Here is a 21,994-nt window from a genome sequence, read left to right on the forward strand (position 1 = left end):
ACGCTTCTTGATTAGACCCGGGTTCGAGCCCGTGACCACCAAATACGGAGAATGCGGAAAGGTCAGGGAATGACCACCGCATATCCCCGGAGCAATATGGCTTTAGTTGCTAATGCTCCTAAAAACCAAATAACAACAACCTCAAAGGTGCTACTGGAGGATAGTGCGTAACCATAATTATAGCAAACATAACTACATATATTAACAATGATTAACTACTTCAGATACATTACCTGCATTCGATTTCAATCATGGAGAGAATGCTCTCAATGGAGACAGAACATCCTCAAGTTGTGTTTGCCCTATGCACTACAATACTTTAGGATTGCAACAGTATCTCAAAGCAGTGCAACATAAAATCAAATTTAAATTCATGTGTTACTTTCAGTTTTGATCATGGAAAGATTCTGCTCTTGTTAAAGACCAAGTAACCATATCTGGGGAGTTAAAGGCAAATATAACAATTGTTTTAAAAAAATGGTAGTTTTACTAGCATACACTGCTTATCTGTTCACTTAGACAAAATACACTATTCACAATTTGTCATGTGTCCACCTATAGAGACCACTCATCAGCTGATGAGAAGCCAGTAAGCTTCATAACAGCTGTCTGGGTGGTAACCACCCACCCGGACCTGGGTGGTGTCTCAGAATTTTAATGTATAATAGGTTCACCTATTCAGGTTATGCTACACAATTTAAAAAGATATTAGAAACTTAGGCAAACTGTGGATATATATTTCATCTCTTAAATTGAGCCTTAGGACTGAGGACTCATGATACAATTTCTTCACTGAAGAATGTAAAAAAATGTTACCAAGTTTCATAATTGCAATTTTTATTTATTATTTTTTTTTTATCACAGGTGCAGCTGATATCTTACTAAATAAAGAACAACTATAAGCAAAGATAAAACTACAACTAAAAAGTTGATAAAGTTGCTGGCTACAAACATTTCTGGAAACTGGGTTGGTAAACAAAAGACAGTTCCAAACATCCAAGAACTTCAGCAAAAAACAATAATGGCAATCCAAACATTTTCCTGAAGCTTAAAAGTCAGTGAGACATGCTTGACATGAGCTTATGAGTTTGAAATAAACGATGCATAAGGTTTTGCAGAAATGTTTGAAACTGCATACATACAAATTACAGCTTCATTAAAAGTTTAGAGTTAGAAGATCATCACAGTGAGAAAGCTTTGCATGCCAAATACTACAATGCATAAAAGATAAGTATCTGTCATATGTATGTTCCACGCAAAGAAATATTTTCATATCTGGTGAAGTTAATAAACAGAACACTTGAGGTCCACAAAATCCCTGAGCAGTAAAGGCATCATATTAGGAACAGTCCAAAGGTAAATATAAGGTGTTGACTTCTCTTTTTGACAAGATTATTGGTTCTCTTTTCTATAAAAAAGGGTCCAATAAGGCTATTTTGATTTCCCAGCTTGAAAATCAACTTTTTTTTTTCAGCAAAGATGAGTCCCTCCATGCTGGGTTCATTATGTCTTGACAAAAAATTTTCAGGCAGCTGGATAGAAGGGATGAACCCATTTCCTGGTCAACACATTACCTAATATTATCCAACTTGGAATTATGTTTAGGACATCATATTCCATATTGTTATACCAAATTCTGAAAAAAAGTATTGCACTTGCTACTTGATATAAAATGTAGGGAGAGAGAGAGAGAGAGAGAGAGAGAGATGGAATTCTGTTTGAACATTTTACAACTGACAAAAGAGGTCATATGGGCATTTAGTGAACCAATTATGTTATTCAAGTTTGAAAACTGGTCGTTCTTTTGCAAATACCCTGTATGCATCATGGAACAAATCACAATCCATTAAGAGCTACACAGTTATGATATAATAATTGGAATTTTAATTTGTGCCAGATGAAGATGGGAGCAGAGTCACATTTCATATCAGGCAACCAGGGTCCCCATTTCACTGTTTTTCTCCTATAAATACTGCTTTCCAATATTTATAAGAGAAATTCCAGTTTTCATATCTTCCAGTTTAGAAGCAGTTCAATTATATATAATTGAAGTGCTGCTAAACAATGTATTCATTCATGGTAGATGTTTATTGAACTTGTAATATTGCATTTTTTAGGATACATTATAGTACTTTGTATCTGTAATATACCAAAATCTTATAATTGTGTACTTCAGAGCTATGTATATTTCAATATAACACTTCTGAATCCCATTTTTTTTTTTTTTTGTAGAAACAAAATATTTTAAAACAACATATTTCAACACAATCTAAATTTCAAAATTATGTACAGTAGACTCCCAGTTAACCAGGAAGGTCAAGAAATTAGTTTCCCCAGATAATCTGCAAATTAAGCAAAAAATTAGGATTATGTACAATACACATTTATTATTAAAAAAAAATTATATGTTCTATTATTTATTTAAAAAAGAAATTAAAGAAGTTTGTTTCTATCTGAAACTCCAGCAAATCCAATCAGTTATTCTTTATTAAATCTCATACATTTTGTTCACCAACATTGTACTCTTTCATTAAAGCTGACACTCCAGCACCTTTTCATGTTTATTGATGAGTTCAAGTTTTTGTTGTGTTGAAAGAACAATTCTTTTTCTTTTTAACATGATTGGTAACTTTAAAACTTTTGAAATACAAAATACGTACGTACATACTCATTGAACAATGCAACTCAAGTGTGCCTATTTACCTAACAAGCACTAACTAATGAAAATGAATACATATCTGTATGTGCACATGCCTAAGGATTGACGGAATCCCTAAGGAACAGGATTGTACAATAGACTCCCAGTGGTTGATTAAGGGTTTGTGGAGCCCTTAAGCAGAGGTTTTTTTTTTTTTTTAACAGTATTTTTTAAACATTTAAAAATAAAGTATGTAAGAAGGTACTTTAATTGATTTAAGAAATTTAAATCTTTTTTTTTTTTTTTTTTTTTTGGTCCCCGGGAAAATCAAGAGTCTACTCTATATATATTTTTAGGTCCCGAGAAAACATTTATATGTGAGTAACATATCATTAGTTAATTGTTGGAACAAACTTCCATCGGGTTTTGTGGAAATGAACAGTTTGAATAATTTTAAGGAAGAATTAAGAATTAGACGATTCTTAATGGGGTTTGGAGACAGGAGATTTGGAAAGGGTTTTTTATTTTAAACTAATGCTGTATAAGCTTGTTTTCTTACATCATTTTCTACTACTAATACTATCACCCACTTAGAAAACATTTATATGTGAGTAACATACCATTAGTTAATTGTTGGAACAAACTTCCTTCGGGTTTTGTGGAAATGAATAGTTTGAATAATTTTAAGGAAGAATTAAGAATTAGACGATTCTTAATGGGGATGGAGACAGGAGATTTGGAAAGGGTTTTTTATTTTAAACTAATGCTGTATAAGCTTGTTTTCTTACATCATTTGCTACTACTAATACTATCACCCACTTGTCAGAAACTGTTAAGAATAGTGGGCACAAAATTAATGATCTGAAAACAGATCAATACCTTCCAATCCTACACAATGTTGATTTAGAGATACAAGGTTTAGCTGCAAAAATAAAAGAATACACATTGTAGCCATTCTTTCCCAGTTTAAGTTTAATTATTACCATTCCTTGTTTGCAAACAAATAACAGCTAGAAAATTAAGCATAGAAGAATTGGCCATAATGGTGTCAAGATATGAAATATGATACTGGGTTGTTCAAGAACAAAAACAATGGAGTAATAAAAGCATGTGATGCAAGAAAGCAAGCATATGAGCTTATGCAAAAAAAAAAAAAAATTTAACACAACCATTACCTCTAAGCTGTTTAAAAATCATAAATTTAAGATTTGCAGGTGTGTGTGTGTGTGTATGTAACTGATTCATTTCAATTTGGTGCAGAACATCCACTAACACTGTTTTGTCCAGTTCCTCCTTGAATTTATTTAAGCTATCAACTTCCACAACGACAGATGGAAGTTTGTTCCGGCAATTAACCACCCACTGGCTAAAGGCAAATTTCCACACATCTATTCAACAACTGTCTTTCTTCAATTTGAGCTCCCTCAGGTTCGTAATCTAATCAAGCAGAAGAATCCCATCAGAATTCAGCTTGCTCAACCCTTTCAAGGCCTTATACACCTCAATCAGATCATCTCCCGGGTGCCTAGCCTCCAGCCGCTGCAATTTGCAGAACTTAAGCCTTTCTTGGTAAGAGGACCCCTTCGTTCCCCTCACTAATCTTTGTTGCCTTTCTCTGTACATATTCTAGCAACTCTACATCCTTCCTAAAATGAGGCCTCCAGACATGTACACTTAAAAATAAGAACATACATAATACTGAAAATCCTTTCAACTAGTTCTAAACCCAAAAGTTAAATCAAAAATTTCGTCATAAATGCAGATATCACAAAGCATCTTCTGGTGAGTCAGAATTTAATTCAGTGGGTCATTTAAGTGTAATATTACCAGTACCAGTGTTTTTATAGCACATACCTATAATTCTCGGTCCCTCCTCTTTTGAATCGAAGTGTTTAATTTCCCATATCGGGTCATTTTGATCAATTGGTTTATGTATGCACTGCCTTTCTTTGCTCAGTTAGTTTTACATAGGTCTGCTGTGTTCAAGAGTCATCAACCAAAACAATTGTTATATTCTTTTACAACGTGGCAAGCCTACCCACACAGTTCTTAACATTAGTTGTTTAAAATAAGCACTGAGGCAGCTAAGGCCATGAGACAGCAGTATATCATACTGCCAAGAGTTGAATTTGAACTCCAGTACTTTGCTCAGTATGATGGTAGTCTCTTGCCAACACAGCTACTGTGCTGCTCATCTACAAATCGCATGTATTCTGTCATCAGAATGAAAAAACTACACAAGGTGTGGCCTGACCATTGCCTTATACAAAGGAATAATCACCTTTTCCCTGCTAGCAAAATTCCTCTATATCATTGACAATACCCCATGACCTGCTCTGGCTGCCTGTCTACATTGCTCAAAAAACTTCATATCTGACTGCACAATCTCTCCCAGGTCTTTTCATTTTCTACTACCCTAAGTGTAGTACCACACAGTTGCTACGTTCCTCTGGGGTTATTTTACCCATATGCAGTACTTTGCATTTGTCAATGTTAAACTTCAGTTGCCACTTCTGAGCCCATCTGCCCAGATTTTCTAGATCCCGTTGCAGCAGCACACTGCCATTACTGTCATTAACAACCCTGCCAACCTTTGTATCATTTGCAAACTTCGACACTAAGCCTGATATACCCTCATCAATATCATTGAAAAATATACAACAACAGTGGTCCAAACACCAAACCCTGTGGGACTCCACTAATAACATTAGTCTGCAAAGAGCAGCGTCCATTGATTACCACTCTCTTCTGCCACTCAACCACCCTTTTATCTTTTGTAGCAACTTGCCCTTAATACCATACTGCTCCAATTTGTACAGTAATCTTCCATGCGCAACAGTGTCGAAAACTTTGCTAAAAATATTTTTTTTGCATCTAGTTCCTTTGTAACCGCATCATATTATTCAATCAAATTTGTCAGACAAAACTTTTCCTTAACAAACCCATGCTGTGTCTGAATTATTGCTGCAGTCTTGTCTAATTGTTCCTGCAATGCATCTTTAACCAGTGCTACACGTGGCAGAAATGTAGTGCTTGACCTGCAAACCATTAAGAGCTACCACATGAAATTATGGGTAACCGATTCCATAAATGACTTCAAGCCTTCTGGAAGACTACCGTTCGGGAGATAATGTGATGGCTGTTCAAGTGACTACAAAAGGCATCTGGATTATCATATTATACAATTTTCACTGTACTCAGTAAAAGAACTAAGCTTTCATGCAAAGTAACCCCATTTTGTCTAATAAGTTCTTCCTGATGATTGTGGAAAATGCATGAAATTTTATGAAAGAATAACAACCCAACCCCGATTTGTTTAGTTACATTTTGTGTCAAACAGTGCTAACCACAGGATTTGTTAATCAAATGTCATTATTGGGTAGAATGGGATTCAGGTATGACAGCTGAAAGAATGCAGTCCAATCCCAAGACAACAAATCGATGTGAAATGAGGTTGCCACAATTTGTTGGCAGTACAACACCATGAACAAGGAGAAATACTTGATGCTCCAAGATCTCATGTGACCTACTATTTGTGAAGGAAAATGCTGAAGTTGTTTTTCATACAGGGCCAGATTTTAATGTTTGTAGGCCCTAGGCACTTTTATTCTGAAAAGTGGGAAAAGAGGAGTAAAATATTTCTTATAATAAATTATACTGTATTAACACACTGACTGTGAATTACATCTTTTGATGTAATTCATTCGTATGAGCAGTTGATCAGTGCATGAACATATATAAACATCTATGATTGTTGTCTCATGCTTATCTTATTAAACTGACTTCTTTCGTAGAGAGTTAAACGTGCATTCTCCTGTTCAAAACAGTTGTACTCACAAATGTGTACGTGTATCGGTAGTAAATAGCGGAATAAGTTTGTGATGTGACATTTTAAGAAAACTGAATTTTAAAAGAAGATTGATGTGCTGTATTCAATTTTTCATATTCTGATCCTAGAATAATTTGTGTTAACTGTGTTTGACGTGATTTAAAATGTCTGACACATATGGGAAAACATGAATCTAGTTATGAAAAAAGAAAAAGCTTTGTGTAAAATGAAGATTCAACTCGGTCATTATTTGTTATGTATCAAAAGATGGTGAAGTACATGAGCATTTCTTGATGTTTGTTCCCATTAAAAAGCATGATGCAAAATATCTTTTTGACACGGTAGCATCTGTTCTTGATAAACATGGAAAAGATGTAGCAAATTGAAGATCTCAGTCATATGACAATGCTGCTAATATGAGTGGGATGTATTCTGGAGTCCAAGCCAGATTCAAGGAAGTCAACAAACAAACTTGCAATATGAGTTCCATGTGCTTCAGTCTTAATTTAGTAGGGACCACACCCACAGAAAGCCGTTTGGCTGCCGTTAATTTTTTCGGCATTTTACAGTCGCTCTACACATTCTTCGCAGCCTCACCACAAAGATGGTCTAAATTGAGTATGATGGAGAATACAATCTCGGTCAAAAATCTATCAAACACAAGATGGTCATCACGTTATAATGCTGCGAAATCATCGAAAAAAATTGCAGTAAAATTCGTGCACTACTCGTTGATATCTCAGAATGCAAAAAACACAGACAGTGGTTCATGAAGCAAAAGCTTTAATAAATAAACTGAACAGGTTAGAAATAGCATTAATGACTGTCATTTGGAAAGATCTAAAAAACAGAGCGAATAAAGCAATTCAAGAACCTGGAATTGAGTTATGTGCAATTGTGAAATTATATGATACTCTTCTAGATTATTTGATTGATGTTTGAGATGACGACAAATTTGATGATTTTTAAAAAATAGCAAAAGAATTCGTTCCAAATTCTGATTACAGACAATATAAAGACCGAAAGTGGAAAAGGAAGAAACCGTTTGATGACATCTGTGGCAGAATTAATAAAGGCATAAATAAAAAATAAAACTGATTACTAGTTTCCCAAACATACACATAGCCTTAAGAATTTATCTATCCATTTTTGAAACTGAAGCAGATCAAGAACTGTGTAAGCTCAACTATGAGCCAAGATCGCTTATTGTTGTTGGCACTTCTATGTATCAAGAACGATATTACTCATTATATGGACTTCAAGGATGTTATTAAAGATTTTGCTACAATGAGAAGCCGATGCAAGAAACTTTTGTAATCTTAAGAAATGTTACAAGTAATCTAGATATTGATGATCTTGTTTCCTTTTAATTTCAAGTATAATGGGGAAGTTTTATAGTTGCATTATTTTTAAATCTGAAAAACTTTTCCTCCCTATTTTTTTTTTTTTTTACTTTTTTTTCCTTCCTTTGTAGGCCCTAAAACTGTCCTAGGCCCTAGGCACAGTGCTTATAGTGCCTAATGGGAAATCCGGCCCTGTTTTCACATAAAATGAGGCTCCACTACATTTTCATTACCTATTCATACTCTGCTTGATAAACACACTGATTGATGGATAAGTCCAGATCTCATGCCATGTGACCTCTTTTACAGACTAAGCCAAAGAAGAAATTCACACATCAAAACCATGGACCACTGATGAACTTGGAAATAAGAATTTTTTTAAGAGTAAAGTACATGATGACTTCCTTTGAAACTCCGTTGAACATATACCAGTCAAGTTACAGATATGTATTGACAGTGCTGGAGCAATTTAACTGTCACTTTGTTATTAGTATTAAAATGGCTGAAGGATGCAAGGAAGTGTATTTTTTCTGCATCTGCCAAAGAAAGAAAAGAAAAGAAAAATAAAAATTCTATCCATCCTACCTTCTTCATAGCCAAAAAGTGGCTATCCAATTCTGTTTTGAACCTTACTTAACTATCTGTCTGGCCTGGAATATCATTTGGTCAAGGAATGACTCGTTAGGGGTGCACTCTGCTTTACAATATGATCTCAATTGTGAAGCAGGGTATAATCCTTTCTGTTTCAAATCAGTATTTTTTTATACTACACCCCACCAAAATTTAATAATTTATAAGTGTTCCTAACTTTAAAAGAATGGACTTTTCAAAGTAACTATGTACATGCTACACTGATAGTGTAGCATGTACATGGTAGAAGGAAGAATTAAAAAGGAAGCATTTTAAGAAGGAAAAAGAAGAAAGCAATAAAATTTAAGTGACTTTTGATTCCAAACACAACAATAATGTTGAAAATCAAATATCCATATAATAAAATCTAAATAACCTGTTATTTTACATGCCCATTGTTATTATTTATTTCTAGGAGGTTCTGAATGGGAAATCACATACTAAAGTAAATTTTAATAGTACAAGCAATGTTCTGGGTCTGAAGTAGAGGTAGTTCAAAAATTGTGTATCTGTTACTCCTGCCATTGATATTACATAGTCAGAATCACAATTAATGATATCTATGAAAAATATCTACTGCTAAATCACTGTTTACTTAATGTGTTACATTATTTGTTATATAAGTACAAGTATGTGACACCAGTATTACTGTTTACCAGCCCTACAATAACTAATCATTTAAAGATCAATTCTGGAAAGGTGAAATATCTCGACATAGATGGCATAGAGCAATAGTTATTCCTATTTTTAAAAAGGAAACATCAATAACTGCAATAATTATGGGGGTATAAGCTTATTGAACTGAGGGTATAAAATCTATACAGAGATCATTAAAAATAAACTGAATAAACTGTTTGAATCTAATAAGGTGAGGAGCAGAGTGGATTTAGACAAGAATGCTGCTGCTGACTATTGTCTATCAAAATCCTAATTGAAACACAAAGAATAGTGTTAAAACACAGCTAAACTTTATAATCTGTTAAAAAAAAAAAATCTAATCATATTAGCAGAGATAAATTATTAGAAAAGAAGGCATCCAAAATCAAATAAAAATCATAACATCTATGGGAGAAACATAAGAATAAAAATTAACAGAGTGATTTTGGAGTGGAAACAAATAAAAATGAGTTTGACAGACACTGCTTCTCATTAACACCATAAATGCTAAGATAAGTAACTGGATAACTATTCGTAGTAACATCCCTCTAAAACAAGGAATTTATTTAGACACTACTGTTCACAGATAACCAGGTTTTAAAGGCCATTCCTGAGGATGAGTATAAATTGTTTATCATTTAGACTTAATAGCTAAAAAATATAAACATGGGGATATCACTAAGAAAAACCAAAGTAAAGAACCAATAAGAAGAAAAATCTGCTTAGTAAACCAAATAGTTTTAAATATCTTTGGTACCACTTAACTATATGAAAGAAAAAAGGCAACTTCAAGATAACAAATTACAAGCACTAGGTATCAAAAATTAAGTTGTTAAGCATTTACTATCACAAAAACATACAAGAATAAGGATTTGCAAAAATACACCATTACTTATGTATGGAAGTGGAGCATGGACCACGTGTAAGGACGATGAAAGAATAACAGCTGCAGATGGGATTTATGAGAAATGTCAATTATACCAGACTTGCCGAAAAAAAGAAAATCAGAATATAATGGAAGAACTAAAGGAAAAGCAAATAATGGTACACATACTAAATTAAAGAAGGTAGAGAGCTCATACAGTTATTGGATAATCAAAAGAATCCTAAAACCAATATGTGCTACATTATCAACCAACTGGGAAGAGATCTGTCAGGAGACCTCAGTGGAAATGTGTGGGGTTGTAAAAGACCCCAAGGTCCAATACTTACAAAGATTTTTTTTTACCAAACAAGAAAGATATAAGTCAGAAATCAGTGCATTACAACCTCAGTAGCTGATACACCAACAAACTCGATAACAACAATTTTTTTAAATCAAAAACATTGTTTTTTTGTCCTGCCTGTTTTTGGGGACACCATAGTAAATAGCATTTACAAATGGTTGTATTATTTCTTCACAGGGTATTGCAGAATTGCAACAATATTTGGATTTGCCAACCATGCTGAGAAACCAAAATCATTTGAAACTGGCATGAAACCAATTCAATGTTTTTGCTACGTCCAGTTCCATGCAATTGCACAAGTTATGGCAACATTCAAAAAACTTGAATACTACATGTCTTACTTAATTTACATATAATTTACATATAAACAAGAAATAATGCTCATTAAAGATAGACCTAGGTCTATCTAAAAGAAAAATGCTCAAAGACCTGGTCATCATGCCCACCCTCCTTATCTTACAAAAATACCTGGATATGATAGTGCATATATGTAACTAGTAGCACACACACACATGCAATATGCCTTATACTATCATGTTATGAGTAATTTTGCCACTGATAAAAGTAACTGATACTTTTAATAAGCTGTCAGAGATAACTGAAATCCACCATTAAGTAACTGATACTTAACAGCTGTTACCAACAACTAGAATTTGCCATTAGAGTCTACTGTCAGTCTTGAGGTCTTGCACACATTAAAACTTGTTAATACCATAACTTCGCTCTTTGTATGTGACCCTTCAACAAACATCTATTGATATAATTGTGCAAAAAAATTATAAGTCATTAAAAGGTTTATGATAATGCTAAAACTTGTCAATACTTATTTTCTTTAAAACTCAATCTTCTTCAAGTCTATTATAGCTAGCCTGCTAAACATATTCAACTATAATTTTATAAAGGGACCTGTGGTATCAGTCTACAGCATTATTATTTTTTTTAAATGACCATTTTGGGATGAAAATACATTTACTTAATCGTAATTCAAGAATGTGAACATAAAATATTACTGTTTGTTTCCCAGAATGTCTTACCGATGATATCAACATTGAGGTAAATTAGACCTGATATTTTTAAATTCACGGTGTTTGTTTCTGGGTCAACAACAGGAATACATGGCTCTACAAATTCTTCCTTACTTCTATCAGTGTTCCTTATAATAACAGTTCCTTTGCGATACAACTCTGGTAAACTATTATAATTAATTCCATATGTCCACAGGATTTCGTTTTTGTCGGCTGAAGTTGTTCCTGAAAGTCGCTTATCTGCATCTCTTGTTGTAAAATTCTCTCTCTCGACAAGAGTCCAAAATGCTGTATTGTGTAAATTATTGATATGACAATCGGTCTGTCGCCAACTGAGATAATCACGAAGAGTCTTATTAGTGGGATACAAAACTGCTCGGGCATCAAACGATGGAGGATACTGCAGTTTTAAGGGAGAAAAAAATTCATTCCAATGAAACACATATGACGAAGCAAATAGGCTGCAAACATTCGTACTAAGCTTACTTGCACGTCTTTTATAAATGGTGGTATTTTTCTTAAATACAAAACTATACTCGTCACTCTGGCCATAAGCAAAACAAATATCTTTAAATTCATGCATAACCTGAGAAGCACATCTTGTCATCAAATCTAATGCACGCTTATCGTTCGGTTTATCAAATTTGTGCACAGCAGAAAATCTATGAAAATTCTTCCCGTCTATGCGTACAACAATCCAACAATCAGGTAAACACTGATCATTCATTTCAAACTGTTTTACGTATTCGAATTTACTCTTCGCCATTACAAGCAAAAGTTCAGAAATTATAACTGCAATCTTTAGTTTCTGTTAACTGTTACAGGGCAATGCCATTCTTCATTGTGTACTACATGTGGCGCCCCCACCACCATTCAGCCTGTGCTCACAAGTTCTTGTGTAGTGTACGCATACATTTCCGGTGATGTTTTTCGCTTGTTTCTCGTACAAGTTAGAACAAGGGACAAAATGGCAGAAAAACGTAAGCGTGTAGTGTTGGGATTTCCCCAAAAAACTGAAATAATCAAGCGTTTACGTAAAGGTGAAATTGCTACAAGAAAGACAGAAAGCGCGACACCAACAAAACTGAAGCTAAACTATCAAAAATGGAAACCACTATTGGTAGTAATGTGAAAGAACGTAAAATCATGAAGCCAGCTAAAAATGCCCAGTTGGAAACTGCAATGATTTGTTCAAAAACTCAGCCAGGGAATTCCACTGTCTGGACCTATGATAATCGAAAAAGCCATTGATGAATAAAAAGCTTGATGGAGAACCTTCATTCAAGGCGGGCATTGGATGGCTGGACAAATTTATGTTCTGTCACGGTATTCGACAGTTGTCGATCCAGGGAGAAAAGCTAGGTGCTGCCATTTCTGCATTCCACGACGAATTGAAGAAGAAAATAGCCAAACGACGTCTGGTTAAAGCTTAAGTGTACAACTGCGACAAGACTGGTCTTAATTGGTCTTGTCTGACCAATTTGATTGCTTACTATGATGTGGTCACAAAGGAACTGAATGCCAAAAATAATTTTGATATCATACACTTGGATTTCAGGAAAGCTTTTGATACTTTTGCACATGGAAGACTGCTGTAAAAATTGGAGAGGTATGGCATCAAGGGTAAGCTGCTACAATGGATAAAGGGATGGTTGAATGGGAGACAACAGAGAGTGGTAATCAATGGACACTGCTCTCCGTGGAGAAATGTTCTTAGTGGAGTTCCCCAGGGTTCGGTGTTGCGCCTATTGTTGTTTTGTGTATTTATCAATGATATTGATGAAGGTATATCAGGTTTAATGTCCAAATTTGCAGATGATACAAAGGTTGGCAGGGTTGTTAACGACAGTAATGACAGTATGCTACTCCAACTGGATCTAGATAAGTTGGGAAAATGGGCAGAGAAGTGGCAACTAGAGTTTAACATTGACAAATGCAAAGTACTGCATATGGGTAGCAATAACCGAAGAGAAACGTACCAACTGGGTGGTATTACACTCAGGGAAGTGGAAAGTGAAAAAGACCTGGGGATAATTGTGCAGCCAAATATGAAGTTTGCTGAGCAGTGCAGACGGGCTGCCAGGGTAGGTATTGTCAATGATATATAGGAATTTTGCTAGCAGGGACAGGGAGGTGATAATCACGTTATACAAGGCAATGGTCAGGCCACACCTAGAGTACTGTGTACAGTTCTGGAGGTCTCATTTTAGGAAGAATGTAGAGTTGCTAGAACGAGTACAAAGAAGGGCAACAAGATTGGTGAGGGGAACAAAGGGGTGCTCTTACCAAGAAAGTCTTAAGTTCTGCAAATTGCAGCGCCTGGAGAGTAGGCACTTGCGAGGTGATCTGATTGGGGTGTATAAGGCCATGAATAGGTTGACCAAGCTGAATGCTGATGAGATTCTTCGTCTTGCTCAGACTAAGAACCTCAGGGGGCACAGTTTCAAATTGAGGAAAGATAGTTGTAGAATAGATGTGCGGAAATTTGCCTTTAGCCCGCGGGTAGTTGATTGGTGGAACAGGCTTCCATCTTTTGTTGTGGAAGCTAGTAGCCTAAATAAATTTAAGGCTGAGCTGGACAGGCATTTAGAACGAATGGAGGGATGAAATGGGAGGTTTTTTTTTTTTTTTTTTGGCTGATGCTGCATAACTTGCTTGCTTGCATCGTATACCTCTACTAACGCTAATTGGAAGACATTTTCTGGAAACACTTTGGTCTCAAAGACAGAAAATACAGTTCCAGGATATCCGATGCGAAAAGATTGCATAACCATAGTAGTGTGTTCTAATGCCATTGGTAGCCATAAATTCCCGTTACTTGTTATTGGGAAGGTTGTAAATCCTAGATATTTCAAAACGTTAATGTAAATACGTTGCCAGTTAAATATGTCACGCAAAAAAAATAATAGTAATAAACACATGGATGAGCCAAGACATCCATGGCTCATCCATGTGTTTATTGGATGGATGGAGGAGCCAAGAAATATTTCAAGATTGGTTCCATAAAACATTTGTACCAAGCGTAAGGTGACATCTGGTATCAAAAGGTTTGCCACAAAAAGCAATGCTACTGAAGGACAATGCACCTACTCGTTCATATATGATTTAAAAAACTATGATAACAAAATAATGTGTTGCTTTCTGCCTGCGAATACTGCGAAGAGAGTTACTCTCATTAAACCGATGGACCAAGGAGATATCGAAAGTACGAAACGTCATTATCGCAAAACGTTCATGCAAAAACTTATTTTGGCAAAAAATGATTGGGCGTAAAAGAGTTTTGGAAATGCTACGCCATAAAAGACATAATTTTCAACCTCGTAGACTCTTGGATTTTGTTTCAATTATCTAATTCTGACCTTTCAAAGGTGCTAGAACAAACATTAGCCTCTAACAAAATCAACTGCCACCAAAATCGATGTGAAATCCATTCCAAAGGAAGCTAAATCGTGCAGCTATATTCAATTATTCCCGGTATTGCAAACACCACGATAAGGAAAATTAACAACTGGCTGAATTTAGACAGAATATACGTCGGCCGCGTATTTTTGACGATGATGAAATTGTGCGAAATGTGATTTATGGATTATTGCAAGCAGTAGTGTAGCAACCCTTTTTCGGGCCCGGAAGCAAAGAACATGTTCGGGCCCCTACTTAATTAATGAAAATTGCAAAAACAGGAGACAGCCAAAGATGCCGCGCCCTTAAAGGGCCCGGAGTCAATTGCCTTAACTGCCTACATGGTAGATACGCCACTGATTGCTGACCACGGCGGGACAACAATAACTGGCCACATTGAAGCTGAGCCAACCGGGCTAGCCGGATGGGTAAGGTGCCTGCCTGGCAATCCAAAGGTCGCGGGTTCGAATTCCGCCTCGGGCTTAGATCAGAGTAGTGCAAAAACCTTGGGAGGTGCATTATGGCCACAGAAGCCGATGCGCCAACAACTAACAAAAAAAAAAAAAAAGTGAAGTTGAAGTTATGCCGCCAAAGTGCATCGAATGATTCGAAGTTCAGGAAGAAGCGGACGCGACCCAGTGTTACTTTTGCATAAATTTCGTAACATTGCTTCCCAAAAGGCTCAAAGAATACTGCAGAACGTAAAATGACTGATTTTTTAAAACGTTAATGTACGAGGGGTGATCATTTAATTCGTGGACTGGTGCAAGATCTTATCTTAATTTTCATAATCTGTGGATTTCTCCTTCTCGAAATACCCTTGAACTTTATACACTTTCGCCACCGTTGTACCCACGCATTAAATGTCATTGTTTTTTGGTTCTGAGGGTTTCTTGGATAAAAATTACCCCAGGGGCTCACTCTGGTGTGTATGGGCTTGGAAAACCCCAGGTCCTGAGCTGGATATCATCATTCTTCTCTTTCTTGCTTTCTTGGTGATTTCCCCCCCTCCTCTGTCTCACTCTCTCTCTCTCTCAGGGTAATGTGGGAATTTTTTTTGGCTGGTGCAGCATAAACCTCAGGCTTCCTTGCACCGTATGGCTAATAATATGCAGGAGGGTGCTAATTATGCTTCTTGCAAGCCATTTTTCGAAAGACGGCAAAGTCCTTCTGTTGTGGCTCTGCGAGCATCATTGTGTCTAACGCAAAAACGTTTGCCTTTCAGAGCTTTATTCAGACATGGAAACAGGAAGAAATCACACCGGACTAAGTCCGGTGAATAAGGGGATGTGGCAGAAACCTCGGCACCTATGGCAGTAATCACTGCCATAGGTGCCAAGGTTTTGCCACACTATAAGCCGTATGGGGCCTGGTATTTTGTTGATGGAGACACCACTTCACACTGGAAAGTTTGGTCTCATTACCATACTTTTCATTCTTCAACAGTCCTCCTAAGATGTGTGGGCATTACTAGACACATTGGCCAACGCATGGATAGCACTACAACAGGATTGGGCCAAGCCATCAAGGATACCCTGAAACACGTTGTGGAGTCTATGCCAAGACGTGTACGTGCTAGATTATGTGCGAGCTGGGGCGTATTCAGGGGTAGGCAGAAGGAGAATATGCCCCCTTAACCAAAAATTTGAAATTAAAGAAAAAGGACGCAGGAGGCGTTCTAAAATAAACTCAAAACCTTGATCGCCAGCGCCCCTCCCCCATTACGATGATACCTGGACCTGGTCGCCATGCCACCCTTACGATGACACCTGGATATGCCACTTTGTGCGAGAGGTAACCCCAAGAGGTATTAGGTAGGTGTTGCTAATTCAAACCAACTCAGTGTCTATAGATTGTGTCCATAATTGCGCATATTGTTTGATTAGTTTGCTGTTTCATGTACGAAACACTGAATTTACGTTAGTGAAAAACCATGCAAACCTCTCTTGAGACAGACTCACTCAATCACGTTATAAAAAAAAAATACATAAAAACTTCTTGCACTATTATTGGAATACGAACTCAGTCCTTTTCCAGTCGATGTGAGAAATCGGTAATTATAATTACTGTGCTATGCCAGAAAGTTCCCTCTGGCTGCGCCTGCGGCACATGATTGTTTGAAGTAATAACAACATTTTAAATAATTTCTGTGCTTAAGGCAGAATCTTACATACACTGTGCTGTCACTTTATTAGGTACACCCCTGCTGTGCACATAAATGGTTTGTTGTACAACGTTGCAAGTCAAATGACCACAGTTGTGGATATAAATGCAGCAGAACGACCTTTCTAGTATCAGTTAAGCGTAAAACCGTAGCAAGAATGGGAAAAAGGAATGATCTAACGGACTTCGAATATGACATGGTAGTAGGTGCAAGACGTGCTGGACAAAGCATCTCTGAAATGGCAGTTCTCCTGAACTTTTCACGCATCACAGTTTCAAGGGTGTATTGCGAATGGTGCAAAGAACAGAAAACATCCTCTCAACGGCACTCCTGTGGAAAAAAATCGCTTGTTGATGAGAGAGTTCAGAGGAAGATAGCTAGAATTGTGCAAGCAAAGAGACGGGCCACAATGTCGCGCATCATGTCAGAATACATGACCTTGGTGTGCAGACCAAAATATCGCAACGGACCACTAATCACACTTTGTCGCGAATGGGCTACAACAACCGACGGCCACATCGCGTTCCTTTGTTATCAATGAAGAACAAGAGAGCACACTTCCTGTGGGCACAGCAACACCAGCACTGGACTATCGAGGATTGGAAAACAGTTGCTTAGTCTGACGAGTCGCAGTTCCTGGTTTTTTTTTTTTTTTTATCGTATGATATAAGCAATACACGAAGGAACCAGTTTTTTCCTGCTTCCTTCGTGTATCGTGGCCGTGAGGTCCAATCGGAGAATACGGAACCATCGTAATATCCAAGCCCGAGGCGGGATTCGAACCCCAGATCTTTGGGTTGCCAGGCAGGCACTTTACCCACCCGGCTAGCCCGGTCGGCGAAGTTCCTGGTGCATCATGTTGATGGAAGGCTCAGAATTTGGCGAAAACAACATGAATCCATGGATCCGTTATGTGTGACTACTACTGTGCAAGGTGGTGGGGTCAGTGTTATGGTGTGAGAATGTTTTCTTGGCACATGTTGGGTCCATTGATACCCATAGATTCACGTATGAATGCCACATCGTACCTAAACATCGTTGCTGACCAAATGCATCCGTTCATGTTGACAGTTTATCCTCAGTCAGATGCTTACCTCCAGCAGGATAATGCGCCGGTGCAAAAAGCCCGAATCACTATGGAATGGTTTCAGGAACATGACAATGACTTTTCTTTGCTGTAGTGGCCTGCTCAGTCCTCTGGATCTCAGTCCTATTGAACATCTTTGGGATGAGCTGGAACGGGCTGTTCGCTGCAGGCCTACACCTCAGTTGAATCTCAAAGAACTGCGTGACACACTCCATTCCTGCACAATGTTTTCCGCATCTTGTTCAATCCATGCCTAGACGAATTCAGGCTGTTTTGAAGGCTAAAAGAGGCTCAACACGTTACTAGGCAGGTGTATCTAATAAAGTGGCAGCACAGTGTATATTAACTATTATTTTATTTTATGAAGTTTACCAACCCACAGAATAAATGTATATTATTGTACAGTATTATTATTATTTTTATCGTGCTGTTTCCAGGTGTAATGTTAGTGATGGCGTTGCGTGGCTTGTAACAATTTGATTAATAAAATGTTATGCGAAATACTTCTATCAATGTATTGTAATAATTAAAATAATGATTATTAATAAATTGGTATTAATTTATATAGGTATAGCTTTAATTAATACTACTAAGTTCTGTAAGAAACTGAAATGCTAATTATTTTCGCCTTGCTCCCCCCACCTAATATCTTTACCATCTTGCGATTCTGTGGTAGTAACATAACGTGTAATTACTCGAGGTAGTAAAGATCTTCGTTCTACAATTCTCTTACCGTATACGTAGTTCTCAAGGATATTAGAGAACGGCTTTTTTTCTTTGGTTTTTAGGACGAATCTTTACTACGAAAATTTTCTGTGCACTCATCTGGGAGTAAAGTTTCTGACATTCAGTAACTGAAATGGCCACTTCTAATAATTTTTGGGGTGAACGAGTGTTTTGTATGATTACTGGAGCTAGCAAAGGTCTTGGTCGTACAATTGCAGTAGAGTTCTCAAAGAAATTAGGGAACGGTTCTCTTCTTCTGATTTTAGCACGAAATTTACAGGGTTTAGAAGAAACCAAACGTTTAATCCGCGAAGTCTCATCTGCACATGTTGATATCCAAGTTGTTGATCTGGCCGAACTCGATGCCAATAAATATAGAAGTATATATAAATCCATTGGAAACACTGAGTTATATGATCATGCAATTCTTGTTCATAATGCTGGAACCCTTGGGAATGTTACCAAGTCAGCTGCTTCCTTTTCTGACCCTTCAGAACTTAAGGAATACTTCAATACGAATTTACATTCCACAATCATATTGACATCATTATTTTTGGAATTTTTTTCTAGTGAGAAAGTAAAAAAAAGAACAGTTATTAATATCAGTTCGCTAGCAGCTATACAACCCTTTGAGGGGTGGAGTTTATACTGTACAGGTGAGGTTTGAGGGTCTTGATATTTTATGAATGTTATCTGCCACATAAAAAGACTTTAACATATGAATATATTTTTTAGTCATTTTATAATGCTGGAGGATAGTTACCTTCTGTGGAAGTATTTAGACAATGTTGCACAGGTCACCAGCCTTTTTTGTAGAGGGTGCTTCTTTGGAGAGTTTGGCATATCAGTTCATATGGATTATTGTGTATTATGTATGTATAAGTGTGTGTTCACAGGCCAGTTTGCATTTCAAGGAAACCAGGCTTTTGCTGCATCAGCCAACAAAAAAAAAAAAACTTAATACAATCTATAATCACTCATACACTTCTCACTGCCAGAAGGCATAAATTAATCCATCTGTGATAATATTAGTGTGATTTATAAAATATCTTGTAGCACTCTTCAATACCTTTAAATGAAATTCCAAATGATAGGTAACTAGCATTACAATCCACTCATAGTTGTATTCCATTTAAGTTTTGTAGTGTAGACAGAGTTGTGGTCAAATTGCCCTCTTGGTAAATCTCTGCCACTCTAAAACTTTTGCAATTGTTTAGTGGGGGAGAGGTCTTAGATATGCTTCTTGTGCAGTTGTTCCCATAGATGATGGGGGGGGGATCACTTGCTGGAGACAAGGCCTCTTTCTTCAGGCACTGAAATATTAAACTTTCCTACCAACAGCAAAGTGTAATTATCTTTCACTTTTTTTTTAGATAAAGTTGTCAATATGCACTGCTCATTTTAGAAAAAAATTCTTAGAAAGTGATTAGAAGAGTAGGAAAATTATGCAAATGTATTTATAAAAAAAAAGGGGAAAAAAATGAGCTCCTATTACTGTGAACATACAGTTGTATATGTAAGGTAATTGTAACATTACCAGTGAGACAGAAAATAAAATTTCATTTAGAAACATTCACATGACAGCAATCATTTTTAACCCCTTAGATTATACTGAATTAAATAAAAACCAACACTAGCAGAGATGGCTCTAGACCAGCTGCAAGCAACTGGAAACCTAGGCAAACTTCTAAATCAGATACCTAGACAAACTATAAAATATGCATTTCCTCACCCCACCAAACTCCACTTACAGATGTAGACCAAGGCTTTCGGTAAGCAGGAAAGTGTTTTGATGATTGCCTGAGTTATTGCTTATCAAAATTGCTGGAGTGGTTCACTTGACCTCATATTACAAAGTAAACAAGAATTTCATTAAAATATTACTTATCTTTGCAGTAAATAAATTCTCAGAAATGTGGAGAAATTATGTCGTAGTCCCTCCAATATGCACAAGGAAATTGAAATAATGACTTGTTTATTCTATTTGTTTTTTGTTTTTTTTTTCCATCTTTCTTGTTTTAATTTTCTCAAACTTGATTTTTTTCTCTTGAAATTTGCTCCCTAATCAACCACCTGATTTGCCAGTACACACAGCATCCTTCAAACTTAGTGCCATAGGCAACTACCACTATCGCCTACAGAGAATGGACAAAATAATGGAAACACCTATGATAAAAGTTAGAGGCACTAATATGGTTTTGGGCTACCCTTTGCTTTTAAAACAGCTTGTATTCTCTGTGGAATTGATTCAAATAAATCTTGAACCATCTTAAGAGGAATATTGGACCATTCTTTGTGGAGGAATGCTTCATGCTCCTTGAATGAAGAAGGTGAAGGAAATCTGTTTCTCACTCTCCTTTCCAAATATGATCACAGTGGCTCAATAACATTTAAGTCTGGTGATTGTGCAGACCATGGAAGATGCTTAGCCTTGACTTCATGCATCTCAAACCAAGATTGGACACACCTGTCCAATTTGGAACAGTAGCATCTTAAAACATGGTATCATTTGTGGGAAACAAAGTTTGCACCGTGGAATGAACCTGGTTGCTCAGAATATCAAGGCAATCTATGGTGATAATTGCCCATTCAGGGAGATGATAGGCCCTAAAGAATACTAAGGTATGCTTCCCAAACCATTGTTGATCCTCCTCCATTTTTGACAGTCGTCACAAAGCAATCAGGATGGTGTACTTCCTCTTGGCATTCACTAAGCAAATTCTCCTCGATGTTGGAAAAATTATGAATGATGAGTCTTCTAAAAATGTTTCCAATCATCAAGTGTCCAGTTTTTGTGTTGCTTATGCCACTGCATCCTCTTTCTAGAATTACCATCATCATGAAAGAATAATGACATGTCATTTTTTTGCACAAACAAAAAAATTACTGAACACATAATATGCTTAATTTTTCCCCTTCTTTGAAACTTGTTTGCAAGTCCTTTCTGTAAATCACTATCTTAGTCACATATTTTTTAAAAGTGGCCTGAATATTTTTATTTTAAAAGAAAGATTTTCAAGGTATTTGATCAAAAGATATTGTAATATAAAAATTAAATTTTGCCAGTTAATTTCCCCAAATTGGCAGTTATATCAGGTGTTTTGCCAGTGTCACAAATCCTACATAGGGTAGATATGCCAACAGTTCAAATTCCAGCTAAAAGTGCACAGTTCATCTATTAAGTCAGCCAGCACTATTACAAGTGATATGGCTTCCATTTCAGAAGGCCACTCCTATACTCTGGCCAAAGACCTTTGGTGAAGGAGTTGG

General features: G+C 36.5%; 2 protein-coding genes across 3 annotated transcripts in view; one reads left to right on the forward strand and one right to left on the reverse strand.

The window, feature by feature from the left end:
- Nucleotides 1–11,307: 11,307 nt before the first annotated feature.
- Nucleotides 11,308–18,703, reverse strand: THG (tRNA-histidine guanylyltransferase). Its single transcript, XM_090383065.1, has 2 exons — nucleotides 18,689–18,703; nucleotides 11,308–12,114 (listed from the first exon to the last, which is right to left on the reverse strand). Exon 2 carries the CDS (start codon nucleotides 12,112–12,114, stop codon nucleotides 11,308–11,310), a length of 807 nt encoding a protein of 268 aa, XP_090239191.1. The 5' UTR covers nucleotides 18,689–18,703.
- The window catches only part of LOC150079424 (sepiapterin reductase-like), a 30,050-nt gene continuing 26,702 nt past the window's right edge, over nucleotides 18,647–21,994 (forward strand). For both annotated transcript variants that reach the window (XM_090383892.1, XM_090383891.1), the window contains exon 1: nucleotides 18,647–19,380. In XM_090383892.1, coding sequence (XP_090240018.1) covers nucleotides 18,858–19,380 — 523 coding nt within the window. In that variant the 5' untranslated portion in view covers nucleotides 18,647–18,857. The remainder of the gene's footprint in view (nucleotides 19,381–21,994) is intronic.

Source organism: Mastigoproctus giganteus, chromosome 10, assembly GCF_048544385.1.
Source record: "Mastigoproctus giganteus isolate SK-2022 chromosome 10, ASM4854438v1, whole genome shotgun sequence".
NCBI lineage: Eukaryota > Metazoa > Arthropoda > Arachnida > Uropygi > Thelyphonidae > Mastigoproctus > Mastigoproctus giganteus.